This window comes from Canis lupus, chromosome 23 (assembly GCF_011100685.1).
Source record: "Canis lupus familiaris isolate Mischka breed German Shepherd chromosome 23, alternate assembly UU_Cfam_GSD_1.0, whole genome shotgun sequence".
NCBI classification, from domain to species: Eukaryota; Metazoa; Chordata; class Mammalia; order Carnivora; family Canidae; genus Canis; species Canis lupus.
The window spans coordinates 3,440,010-3,453,496 of NC_049244.1; the positions used below are offsets into that span (position 1 = coordinate 3,440,010).

The window sequence follows — 13,487 nt, forward strand, 5'->3', positions numbered from 1 at the left end:
CCACTTTATTTGGCTAATATTTCCTAATATTAAGTACATGTTTATCTGAAGACCTGGTCGTTCCAGTCCTTGGTATTTATCTATGAGAAACGAAAACATGTGTTGACGCAAGGACTTCTACACATTATTAAAAAGCTCTTAACACAAAGGTCTATAAGCAGGTGGATGGTCCACGATCGTACTGCTTGCACACAACGGGATCGTGCTCAGCAACGGAGGGGCGTGGCTCCCACGCGAGCAGCGCTGGTGACTGTCAGAACATCGGCTCAGGAGGAGGACGGCTGGCTCTAGGGGTGCCCGCCTGCCCGCCGCGTGAGGTTACGGGATGCTACAGGGAGAAACCACACCCAGGTTCTAGAAATTAGATGAGCGCTTCCGGGGCGGGAGCGGGGTTTGTGGTGGTAGTGGTCGTCCGTCAACTGGGGAGTGCCTGAGCTCACCGCCCTGGTGGGAGTGTGCCCTGGCAAATACGTTTGCCTAAACTCGTGATCTGTACACTTACACTACGTGTACTTTGTTCCGTGTACGTTAAAGCTCAGTTAAAAACAAAACAAAACAAATTACACGGTGACCCAACCAATAACGGTGGCTGGAAGCAGAGGTCGTGGGTGTTCTTTTGAGGAAGTGAATTCTTACAAGTTGAAAACAACAACGACGACGACGAGTGTGGAGACCGGGAAGGGGATTACCCAGGACCAGGAACTTTCCCCGGTACGGAGGAGGTAACGCAGCAGCACACTCGGAGGCGTTCTCTATCTCGGGGTGGCAGGGATGGGGCCCGGGGCCCGACACTGCCAGCCTTCGGAAGATGCCGACCTTTGGGGCTCCCAGCCCCGCCAGGGGTCCCACGCCGCCCCGCCGCCCCCGGGCCCGCCGGCGCTCCCACCACGCCCGCCCACCCGCCGCCGCCGCCGCCGCCGCCGCCGCCGCCGCCGCCGCCGGGAGGCAGCAGTCCGCAGACCTGGCGCTAGCCGGCGTCGCGCTGACGACACGCGCGTGCTGACGTCACCGGCCGCCGCGGCCTCTAAAGCGGGCTGGGTGGCGGGGGGCGCCGAGTTTGACTAGTTTGGGGGCCGCGCAGCGCCTGGCGCCGGTCCCGCCGCTCGCCGCGCCCCGCGAGCCTTGTGTCGGCCGGACGGAGCGCTCCCCGCCCGCTCCCGGGGGCCCCGCACTGGCGGCTGGGCGGCGCTCGCAGAAAGTTGGTTCCTCCCGGGCGGGCGGCCATGGAGCCCCGCAGCATGGAGTACTTCAGCGCCCAGGTGCAGCAGAAGGACGTCGGCGGCCGCCTGCAGGTCGGCCAGAAGCTGCTGCTCTACCTCAGCGCCCCCGGCGCCATCCCGGACCTGGAGAAGGACCTGGGCCGCCTGGGCGAGACGGTCGACGCGCTCACCGGCTGGGTGGGCTCCAGCAACTACCGGGTAAGCGGCGGCGGCGGCGGCGCGGCGGACGGGGCACGCCCTCCCGGCCGGCCCTTTAATCCCCGGCTTGCGTGACCTGCGGGGTGAGCCCCCGGTGCGCCGGCCCTCGGGACCGCCCGGCGGGGGGTGTGGGGGGGACTTGAGGGTCAGGGGTCCCTGGAGGCCCCTCCCCATCCCCCGGTGCGCCGGCCCTCGGGACCGCCCGGCGGGGGGGGGTGGGGGGGACCTGAGGGTCAGGGGTCCCTGGAGGCCCCTCCCCATCCCCCGGTGCGCCGGCCCTCGGGACCGCCCGGCGCGGGGGCGGGGGGGGGACCTGAGGGTCAGGGGTCGCGCCCCCACCGCCGCCCTGGGCGCAGGTTCCCACCACGACCGAGTGTTTCCTCACTTGTGAACAGTGACAGATTCAGCGATTTCGGGACACAGTGCGGAGTTATTTGGCATTAGGACACAATGTTTGATCACCTATTTAAAAAATCATTGGTACTTTGCACACACAAAGCGCTCGAAGACTTTTTGCGTTTGCAAACCTTGTAAACACTACCTAGACCTAGGACATTAGGTACGATTTTAATTTTTAAGTTCAAAAGAGTATGTCAAGTTAATCCTTAATGTGTTTTTTATCCTACTTAATCTTGTTTCTTTTTTTCTTTTATAAATTTTGAGTCTGGAAGGTTGTGCTCTTTGTCTCTAAAGGATCTGTAGAGTTTAATCAGTGCCTGATTAAGTTTACCGTTAAATCTAACAAAGATGCTGACCCAAGGGCATTATGTATTTGTTTTTAATTCATTGTCGATAGAAAGCAGTTGAACATTCCCTGTCAACTTGTTTTGCTGCAGTTGAGGACTGAATCAGTTTGAAACTTGTGTGCCAGTAGGTGATCTGGTGAAACGTGTCTTAGTGGGTTTGAGCTGATCCTGAAAAATAATTATGAGCCACAAGAATGAGTGTTTTTGAAGAGCTGGTAGTAGGCAGGTTGTAAAATAGCCACGTTGAGACCAGGTGAATATTCTGTAATTAGCTTGTACTGTAGTTTTTAGCAGTTATTTTTCTTTCTAGTCTTCTGGTGGCAGTGTTGCTTTAAAATGCTGGCCCAAATCTATGGTTGAAGTGATTCTTCTAAGTAATTTATACTTATAATCCTGCGAATAAGCTGTACTTTGCAAGTTTTATTCTCAGAGAGTAAAAAATCAAACTCTACAATTACTATGTAGATTTAATGGTGAATCCATGAGTTTTAGAAGGGGTTGACTTTTACAAGAATAACAAACTGTATGGGAATTAACTACCTGGATGCTCTATTACATACCATTTCATTATTTTTTAAACTTTAGAAAACATTAACGTTTAATGATACATCAGTACTGTTTGGGAGGTTATTATTTTTGGGGGAGAAACAACCTAAATTTGCTTACACTAAGGATATATGCACACTCAAGAAAATTGATTTTATGTTGCAACATAGGCTGTTAGCTCTTTGGTAATGCTTGCTCCCCTTCCCAAGTGAAATGTGTCCCCTTCTATGCTGGCCCATTTCACTCTGCACGTGTAACATCTCATCACCTTCTATGCTGGCGGTGGTGAGTTGGCTTTGGACCATTTTACCATCAGTGAATAGCATTTGACCAGTCAAATGAAGGAATGAAACACATCTCTTGGCCTCTGTGACACCATAGTATCCTAATTTTTCTTTAATGTCTTTAAGCACTCAGTGCTGGGTGGAAGTAGTCCTTAAGAATTAGGACTTTCAACTGGTCCTTAAGAATTAGAATCCATGAGGGATCTGACTCAGGTTCTCATCTCTTTACTACTACACATTCTCTCCTTGCTCCTTACTAGTTACTGTAGTCTGAGACAGTTTCCACAATCAGAAGAAAACTGTCACAGGCTTCTGCATCTTTATTTATATGCTCTCTTGTAGTTGTGCCATATATTCTACCCTTTTCTCCATTACAATGAATGAATGGTCTATCTTCCTCACTTACTATATGTATCAGTCCCTCCACATGAATATTAGATTTCCTCGTCTCTTGCCTACTTAAGGCCATTAATTCATTAATTCTGTTTTCTCCTTGAATCATTAGTTCTCTTCTTTCTACTGAATGCTATATGTAAAACCTTTTCTGAGGTTTTTAAAAGGGCATTTGAATTAGTTTCCTATTTGGGTTTTATAAACTAAATTACCAAGCTAGATCATCATTTTTTACCCAAGATACAATAAAATATATTTAAGTCTTTTGAAAAAAAGTGTATCATGGAATTTTTTTGAACATACAAATAGAGAATTGTACTTAAATTTCAAATTATGCTGAACAAAATGCAATTTCCTTCACATTTGGTAGTACTTTATATTTGAATATCTTCATAACCATCGTTACTTCCCAAAATTTGAGTGATTATGCTATATGCTGTGTATTATTCTGGATACTGAGGATCTAGCTGTGAACAAGACTAGTAAAGCTCATTCATTTAGCTTCATTGGGTATTCATTGAGGACCTACCATGAGCAGGCACTCTTCTAGGCACTTCAGATATAGTAGTGGGAAAACCAAAATCCTTGCCTTTGTGGACTTAGATTCTAGTGGAGGTAGAGGAATACACAAAGGTAAATAACTAGAATCTGTAGTGTGCTAGAGGTGGTAAGTTCTTTGGGGAAAAAAAGCAGTGAAGGGAATAGGGAGTGTTGGGCAGGATCCATGTAGTCAAGAAAGTGAGGTGAAATTTGGATATAGACAATGAAATAAATATAGGAGTGAAGAATGATTTAGGCAAAGGAAATTGCAAATATGGAGGCCCTAGTTCTATGGAGGAACAACATGGCTAGAGTTTACAAGTGATGTGTTAAGAAAGATTAAATTAGGGAGGCAGACGGAAAGAACTTTATAGGATTTTATTCTAAGTCAGTGGATGGTTTTATATAGAGGGTGGCTGCTTTGTGGAGAGTGGACTATAAAGGAGCAACAAAAGAAGCAGGGAGGTGATGGTGGCTAAGACTGGTTTGGTAGCAATGGCAATGTTGGGAAGTGGAGGATTTTGAGATACGCTTTGGTGATAGAGCCATTGGGACGTCCCGTTGGGTTGAGAGAGAGGAATTAATGATAATTGCTTTTCTTGAGCATCTGTCATATACTTGGCAAATTGATGGAGGAGTACTTGAACTTGGGGTTAAGATTTTCCTACTCCTTTTCTGTACTTTCCTAAACCTCTTCAGTATCCTTTGATTTGTCAGCTCTACTTTTTTATATATATTATCTGCAAGTATAACAGTAAGTTGACTCTAAAAATGGAGAAATAAATAGCATTTAGGGTTTTTTTTTTTCCAATTTTATTTATTTATTCATGAGAGACACAGAGAGAGGCAGAGACAGAGGGAGAAGCAGGCTCCCAGCAAAGCAGGGAGCCTGATGTGGGGCTTGATCTTAGGACCCCAGAATCACGACCTGAGCTGAAGCAGCCACTCGACCAACTGAGCCACCCAGGTGCCTCATAAATAGCGTTTATATTATAACTATGTAATGCTGAGCTGAGTAATGTGCTAAGATATCAAGTCTTCTCAGAATCCAAAATCACAGCCCCTTTGCTATTTGAAGGATGAAACACATTCTAATGTTAGCCTCACCTCGATTGTTTCTTATAAACCATCCATTTGTTAAAATACAGTATTTCTTAGATTGCTTAAATACAAATTGTTGGATCTATTTGTATATGGACCATGCCTTTTCTTTTTACTTAACCATAAAGAATGTCCCCATTGGTTTTTTTTTTTTTTTTTAAAGATTTTATTTATTTAACTCATGACAGACACGGGGGAGGGGGGAGCGAGAAAGAGGGGCAGAGACACAGGCAGAAGGAGAAGCAGGCTCCATGTAGGGAACCCAACATGGGACCTGATCCCGGGTCTCCAGGATCACACCCCAGGCCAAAGACAGTGCTAAACCGCTGGGCCACCGGGGCTGCCCTATTTTTAATTTTTAATGTAAACATTCTTTTTTTTTTTTAAATAAATTTTATTTATTTATTTGAGAGAGACACACAGAGAGAGAGGCAGACACACAGGCAGAGGGAGAAACAGGCTCCACGCAGGGAGCCCGACATGGGACACGATCCTAGGTCTCCAGGATCATGCCCTGGGCTGAAGGCTGTGCTAAACTGCTGAGCCACGGGGGCTGCCCCTGTAAACATTCTTATACATTGTCTCTTTGTATATGTGCATGACAGTTGTTTAGGGCAGTGATTCTGAACTGTGTTAGATTCAGTGGCCTGTTTTAACATCTCCCTTATAATGTAATAAGATTTATAGATAATACCTACTACACATAATTTTTATTTTTTATTTTTTTATTGGAGTTCAGTTTGCCAACATATAGCATAACACCCAGTGCTCATCCCATCAACTGCCCCCCTCAGTGCCTGTCACCCAGTCATTCCCACCCCCCGCCCACCTCCCTTTCTACCACTCCTTGTTCGTTTCCCAGAGTTAGGAGTCTCTCATGTTCTGTCTCCCTTTCTGATATTTCCCACTCATTTTTTCTCCTTTCACCTTTATTCCCTTTCACTATTTTTTATATTCCCCAAATGAATGAGACCATATAATCTTTGTCCTTCTCCGATTGACTTACTTCACTCAGCATAATACCCTCCAGTTCCATCCACGTTGAAGCAAATGGTGGGTATTTGTGGTTTCTAATGGCTGAGGAATATTCCATTGTATACATAGACCACATCTTCTTTATCCATTCATCTTTCGACGGACACCGAGGCTCCTTCCACAGTTTGGCTATTGTGGACATTGCTGCTAGAAACATCGGGGTGCAGGTGTCCCGGCGTTTCACTGCATCTGTATCTTTGGGGTAAATCCCCAGCAGTGCAATTGCTGGGTCGTAGGGCAGATCTATTTTTAACTCTTTGAGGAAACTCCACCCAGTTTTCCAGAGTGGCTGTACCAGTTCACATTCCCCCCAACACTGCAAGAGGGTTCCCCTTTCTCCACATCCTCTCCAACATTTGTTGTTTCCTGCCTTGTTAATTTTCCCCATTCTCCCTGGTGTGAGGTGGTACCTCATTGTGGTTTTGATTTGTATTTCCCTGACAGCAAGTGATGCAGAGCATTTTCTTTTTTTTTTTTTTTTTTTTTTTTAAAGATTTTATTTATTCATGATAGTCACACAGAGAGAGACAGAGAGGCAGAGACACAGGCAGAGGGAGAAGCAGGCTCCATGCACTGGGAGCCCGACATGGGATTCGATCCTGGGTCTCCAGGATCGCGCCCTGGGCCAAAGGCAGGTGCCAAACCGCTGCGCCACCCAGGGATCCCGAGCATTTTCTCATTACACATAATTTTTAAAAATCACACGAATGTCCTATCTATATTAAAAATGTAAAGTTATAAGTAATTTGTAAGGGATAAAATAGATTTCAGTATATGAATGTCCCAGCCTGACTTCCCATGAATGCTACCATGGGCAGTTCAGACCACTGTGGTATGTGGTTGGTGGCATTACAAGCGGCATTACTATTGGCAGTTGTGATATTCTAAAACTCTAAATCCTGTAAGTTACTTTCCTTGAGTACTCCAACTTAAAGAGTTTGACCACCTCAAACTAGTTAGCTTTTAAGTATCCCATGGTCCCTTTAGTCTGAGCTTAAATTTCCTGGTCAGTCACACCCTGACATTCATTCCTAATTCTGTTTTCCCCCTTCATACTAAAGGTAGACGGTAAAGAACACAAAACCTCTGACTTCAATTTAAATTTCGGACCTTCAAGTGGGCTCTAATTGGTGACTGGTAATTATACTATATTTCCTAGTTCTTTCTTTTTTTTTTTTTTCCTTCTTTTTTTTTTTTCCTAGTTCTTTCAGTCTTTCTCGTAGACAACTATTTTATATCTTTTCCTCCCACCTCAGACCTACTGGTATCTCTTCTTCCATCATCAGTGTCAGCTGATGGCTTACTTGCTATTTACTTTATGGAGAAAATTGAAGGAATTGGAATTTCTTAAGATTCCCATTACGGTATGTACCTACCTCCCGGCATTTATACCCATATCAGGCTCAATGTTTGTTGAATCTAAATTAAAACACATTTGGCCCTTGACTTACTAGCCAGGTGCATTCCTGGGGAACTTATACTTATAATGGTTTTTTCTTTAATGTCTTTCATTAATATTTCATTATTTTCTCCAAGCAGGTTTTATGCACATTTTGTTAGATTTACTCTCAGAGTATAAACGGTGTTTTTTTAATTTTTAAAACTATGCTGATGTATTGAAATGAAATGGCATTTTTGGATAATGATTTTTGTGGCCAAACTGCTTATAATTCAAAACGTTTTTTCTGCAGTTTGTGGATTCTTTTATGTTTTCTCTACATATAATAATCTCTCCTCATTCATGGGGGATACATTTTTAAGACCCCCCCCAGCAGATGCCAGAAACAACAGATAATACCTACATATTTATGTATGTTTGTTTTTCCTATGCATACATACCTATGATAAAGTTTAATTTATGTTGGGCACAATAAGAGATTAATAATAAAATAACATTTATAACAATATACTATAATAAAAGTTATGTGAATGTGGTCTCTCTTACAAATCTCCTTGTACGATACCTTCTTATGATGTGGGAGAATGAAGTGATGAGATGAAATGAGGGTAATGATGTAGGTATTGTAACATAGTGTTAGGCTACTGTTGAACTTCTGATGAGGATTATCTACTTCCAAACCAAGTTGACCTTGGTAACTGAGGTGTGGAAAGCAAAACTGGAGATAAGGGCGGATTACTGATTTTTTTTTTAAGATATTATTTATTTATTTGTGAGAGACAGAGAGAGAGAGGGGCAAAGATACAGGCCAAGGGAGAAGCAGGCTCCTCACAAGGAGCCTGATGTGGGACCTGACCCCAGATCCTGGGATAACGCCCTGAGCGAAAGGCAGACGCTCAACCACTGAGCCACCCAGGCATCCCAACTGATGGTTAATTTTTTAAAAATTTATTTAAAAATTGTTAATATAACCTCAGTACCATTATCCTATGTAAAAAATAATTCCTTGGCATGAAATATGCAGGTTTAAGGTTCCAGTTTTTAAAATGTCATACAAATTTTTAAATTAGGTGTTTTGTTTTGTTTTTTTTTTTTTTTAAAAGAATGCCTTTTCTTTTTATTTATTTATGATAGTCACACAGAGAGAGAGAGAGGCAGAGACACAGGCAGAGGGAGAAGCAGGCTCCATGCACCGGGAGCCCGACGTGGGATTCGATCCCGGGTCTCCAGAATCGCGCCCTGGACCAAAGGCGGGCGCCAAACCGCTGCGCCACTCAGGGATCCCGTTTTGTTTGTTTGTATTTTTAGTAATCTCCACAGCCAGCTTGGAGCTCAGCATGGGCCTTGAACCTCGACCCTCAGATCGAGACCTGAGCTGAGACCAAGAGTTGGATGCTTAACTGACTGAGCCACCCAGGCTCTTTAATTATTTCAAGTAAAATCAGGATCCAAATAAGATTTCCACATTGTGACTCGTTAACATATTACTTTCCTCTTGCTGCTGTAACAAATTACCACGCACTTAGTAGCCTAAAACAGCATAGATTCATTTTCTTACAGTTCTAGATGTTAGAAGTCCAAAATGGGTTTCATTGGAATAAAATCAAGGTTTTGGCAAGATTGTATTGTTCTAGAGAACTTCAAGGAGATAATGTTCCATATTCTGGAAACTCCATGTGTTTCTTGGCTCATGGCCTCTTCTGTCTTCAAAGCTAGCAGTGTAGCACCTTCAGATCTTTCTTCCTACTGTTTTTTTCATCACATCTCTGCTTACTCTCCTGCCTCTCATTTATGAGGGAGCTTATGACATATTGGGCCCAGGATAACCCAGAGTAATTTCCCCATTTTAAATCTTTACTACATCTTTAGAGTTCTTTTTTACTACTTAAGGTACCATACTCAGAGTTCTTAGGTGTTAGGATGTGGGCACCTTTGGGAGGCTATCTTTATTAAGTTTCTTTGAATTTGTTTCTCCCTTGGTTTCTCTTTTTAAATATTCTTGGATTTATTTGTGGAGTTTCCCACATTCATGATTTTGCTGTGATGTTAGTTCTTCTGTATTTATTAAATTGGTAGTTGGACCTGAAGCTTGATCAGATTCAGTCTTTCTTTTGTTCCCACTCAAGAGGAACATAACACAAAAAAGCGCATAAGGTCTGATAGTATCTTTTTATGATGTTAGCAACCACTAACGTTCAGCGTTTAGATCTCTTAATTCATTCAGGTTTGCAAAATGATACTCTAATTTTGCCATTCCTTCACTTATTAACTAGAATACTTGTATAAAGAGAAACACCATTTATTTCTGTTTGTTTACTCACTGGCATAGTTTATAATAGAAAGGCAGGTGCACCTCCTTTTGTTGTGCTTTACATTATTGTGCCTCATAGATACTGCATTTTTCACAAATTGAAGGTTTGTGGCAACCCTGCATTAAACAAGTCTATTGGTGACCTTTTTCCATCAGCATTTGGCCACTTCATTATCTCTTTGTCACATTTTGGTAATTTTTGGAGTATTTCTAATATTTTTGTTATTTTGTGTTATGATGATCCATGTGATCAGTTCTCTGATGTTACTATGTAATTGTTGGGGGGGGGCACCATGAACCATACCCATTCAAGATGGTGAACTTAATAAATGTGTTCTGACTGCTCCACTGACAAGCCATTTCCCTGTCTCTCCCCCTCTCTCTGGGTTTCTCTGTTCCCTGAGACACAACCATATTGAAATGAGGCCAGTTAGTATCTCTATGATGGCCTCTAGGTTTTCAAGTGGAAGAAAGACTTGCGTGTCTCTTGCATTAAATTAAAAGCTAGAAATGATCAAACTTATGAGGGGAAGGCAGGCCAAAAGCTGAGATAGGCCAAAAGCTAGGCCTCTTGTGACAAACAGCCAACTTGTGGCTGCAAAGGAAAGGTTCTTGAGGAAATTAAAAGTGCTACTCCAGTGAACACACAAATGATAAAGTAAAACAGCTTTATTGCTGATAAAGAGACAGAGTTTTAGTGGTTTATCCAGATCAAAGTGGCCACAACACTCCCTTAAGCCAAAGCTGCATCCTGAGCAAGGCCCTAACTTTCTTCAATTTGTGAAGGCTGAAGGCTGAGATCATTGAGGAAGCCGCAGAAGTTTGAAGCCAGAAGGTGATTCATGGGATTTAAGGAAAAAAGCCATCTCCATAACATAAAAGTGCAAGGTGAGCAGCAGGTGCTGATATAGAAGTTCCAACAAGTTATTCAGAAGATCTAGCTAGCTAGAAGGTAGCTACCGTAAACAACAGATTTTCAACATAGATGGAATAGCCTTATATTAGGAATAATAGGCTATCTAGGGCTCTCACAGAGAGGAGAGAACCCAATGCTTGGCTTCAAAGGACAGGGTGACTCTCTTGTTAGGGGCTAATGCAGCCTGTGACTCTCAGGAGAAGCCAGTGCTTCACTTACCATTCTGAAAATCCTAAGGCCCTTAAGAATTATGCTAAACCTACTCCCCTTGTGCTCTGTAAGTGGGACAACAAAGCTTGGGTAAGAGCACATCTATTTACAACATGGTTTCCTGAATATTTTAAGCCACTGCTGGAAAAAAAAAGATTCCTTTCAAAATATTGCTGCTCTTTGACAATGAGTCTGGTCACCCAAGAGCTCCAGTGAAGATGTACAATGATAATTGATGCTATCTTCATGCCTGCTAACACAGTATCCAATCTGCAGCCTATGGGTCAAGAAGTAATTTCAGCTTTGAAGACTTACTACTTAAATACATTTTGTACTGCAGATAGTGATTCCTGTGATGGATTAGGGCAAAGTAAACTGAAAACCTTTTGAAGAGGATTCACCATTGTAGATGCCAAGAACATTTGTGATAACTTGGAAGAGGTCAAAATATCAACATAAATAGGAGTTTGGAAGAAGCAGATGGCTTTGAGGAGTTCAGTGGAGGGCATAACTGCAGATGTGGTAGAAATAGCAAGATAACTGGAATTAGAGGTGGAGCCTTCGCTGTGCAACAGCTTTTTATTTTGATGTAGTCCCACTAGTTTACTTTTGCTTTTGTTTCCCTTGCCTCAGGAGACATAGAAGTTGTTATGGCCAGTGTCAAAGAAGTTACTGTCTGTGTTCTCTGCTAGGATTTTTATGGTTTCAGGTCTTACAGTGAGGTCTTTGATCCATTTTGAGTTTTTTTTTGTGTGTGTGTAAGATGTAAGAAAGTGATCCAAGTGGTCCAGTTTCATTCTTCTGCATGTTGCTGTCCAGTTTTCCTGCTGTTGTTGGAGAAACTTATTCCCATTGGATATTATGATGGGTTAAATATGTGTTGGGGATTAAGGATTGCACTTGCTGTGATGAGCATAGGGTGATGGAAGTGTTGTGTCAATATGTCGTACACCTCACACTCATGTAACACTGTACATTCAGTAACTGGAATTAAAGTAACCTGGAGAAGGAAAAGAAATGGAACCTGAAGATGTGCCTAACTGCTGCCATCTCATGATAAAACTTAAGCAGATGAGGAGTTGCTTCTTGTGGATGAGCAAAGAAAGTTTTTCTCTGGGTGGGATCTACTCCTGGAGAAGATGCTGTGAAGATTGTAGAAATGACACCAAAAAGTTGAAAATGTTACAAGTATTTAGTTAGTAAGCAGCATCAGAGTTTGAGAACATTGACTCTGATTTTGAAAGAAATTCTGTGGGTAAAATGCTATCAAAAAGCATCACATGCTACAGAGAAATCCTTCAGGAAAGGAAAAGTCAATTGTTGCAGCAAACTTCACTGTGGTCTTATTTTAAGAAATTGCCACAGCCTGTACAGCCTTCATTCAGGAACCACCATCCTATCCTGATTGGTCAGCAGCCATCAACATCAAGGCAGGACCCTCCACCAGCCAAAAGATTACAACTTGCTGAAAGCTCAGATAATGATTAACATTTTTTAGCAGTAAAGTATTTTGTAATTAAGGCATGTGCTTTTTTTTTTTTAGATATAATGATAATGTTGCTTACTAGAGCATAGTATAGGGTAAACATGACTTTTATATGCACTGGGAAATGGAAAAATTCATTCGAGTTACTTTGTTGCGATATTCCCATTATTGCAGTGGTCTGGAACAGAATTCACAGTATTTCTGAATTCACAGTATTTGTGAGGTATGCCTGTAGTTCATATGATTCTTTCCTTTCATTTACTAATTGTCAAAATATTGAGGTTGTCTTCTTTTTTTTTTTTTTTTTTAATTTTTATTTATTTATGATAGTCACAGAGAGAGAGAGAGGCGCAGAGACACAGGCAGAGGGAGAAGCAGGCTCCATGCACCGGGAGCCCGATGTGGGATTCGATCCTGGGTCTCCAGGATCGCGCCCTGGGCCAAAGGCAGGCGCCAAACCGCTGCGCCACCCAGGGATCCCTTGAGGTTGTCTTCTAGCATCCTCCAATATTGGCCAAATAGTTTTCATCATTATGAATTCTTATATTTAAACATATCTAATGTGTTTCAAGACAACACAGTTATTATTATTCTTACTAATATTTACGGTGTCCTGCCTTGACATGACCCTAGTAATCTCTTAGAGCATACTTGCTGTTTAGTATCACAAGATATCCTATTTCCTGCTCTAGCCTGGAATCAGCCACCTCTCCAAGAAACTGGTTCTTTTTAGTGGGAAATAGTATGTGGAAAATACAGTATGAGTATGAGTACTAGTGGAACTCATTGTTACTTGTTTGATCATTTCTAGATTTTTTTCCAATGAATACCATAAGGTTTTATTTTAATTTTAAAGAAAAATACATCATGGGGGATCTCTGGGTAGCTCAGTGGTTTAGCGCCTGCCTTTGGCCCAGGGCGTGATCCTAGGAGTCCTGGGATCCACTCCCGCGTCGGGCTCCCGGCATGGAGCCTGCTTCTCCCTCCTCCTGTGTCTCTGCCTCTCTCTCTCTCTCTCTCTCTCTATCATAAATCAATCAATCAATCAGTCAATCTTTAAAAAATTAAAAAAAAAGAAAAATACATCATGAATTCATAGTGA

At 42.7% G+C, this 13,487-nt stretch overlaps 1 protein-coding gene across 31 annotated transcripts in view; it reads left to right on the plus strand.

Annotated features, from left to right (window-relative positions):
- The first annotated feature begins 1,164 nt into the window (after positions 1-1,164).
- CLASP2 (cytoplasmic linker associated protein 2) overlaps positions 1,165-13,487 on the plus strand; it is a 177,853-nt gene continuing 165,530 nt past the window's right edge. For 7 of the 31 annotated variants that reach the window (XM_038570279.1, XM_038570283.1, XM_038570282.1 and 4 more), the window contains exon 1: positions 1,168-1,418. In XM_038570279.1, coding sequence (XP_038426207.1) covers positions 1,224-1,418 — 195 coding nt within the window. In that variant the 5' untranslated portion in view covers positions 1,168-1,223. Of the gene's footprint in view, positions 1,419-13,487 lie in introns of all 31 variants that reach the window. The other 24 variants (XM_038570295.1, XM_038570290.1, XM_038570296.1 and 21 more) reach the window with 8 other exon arrangements.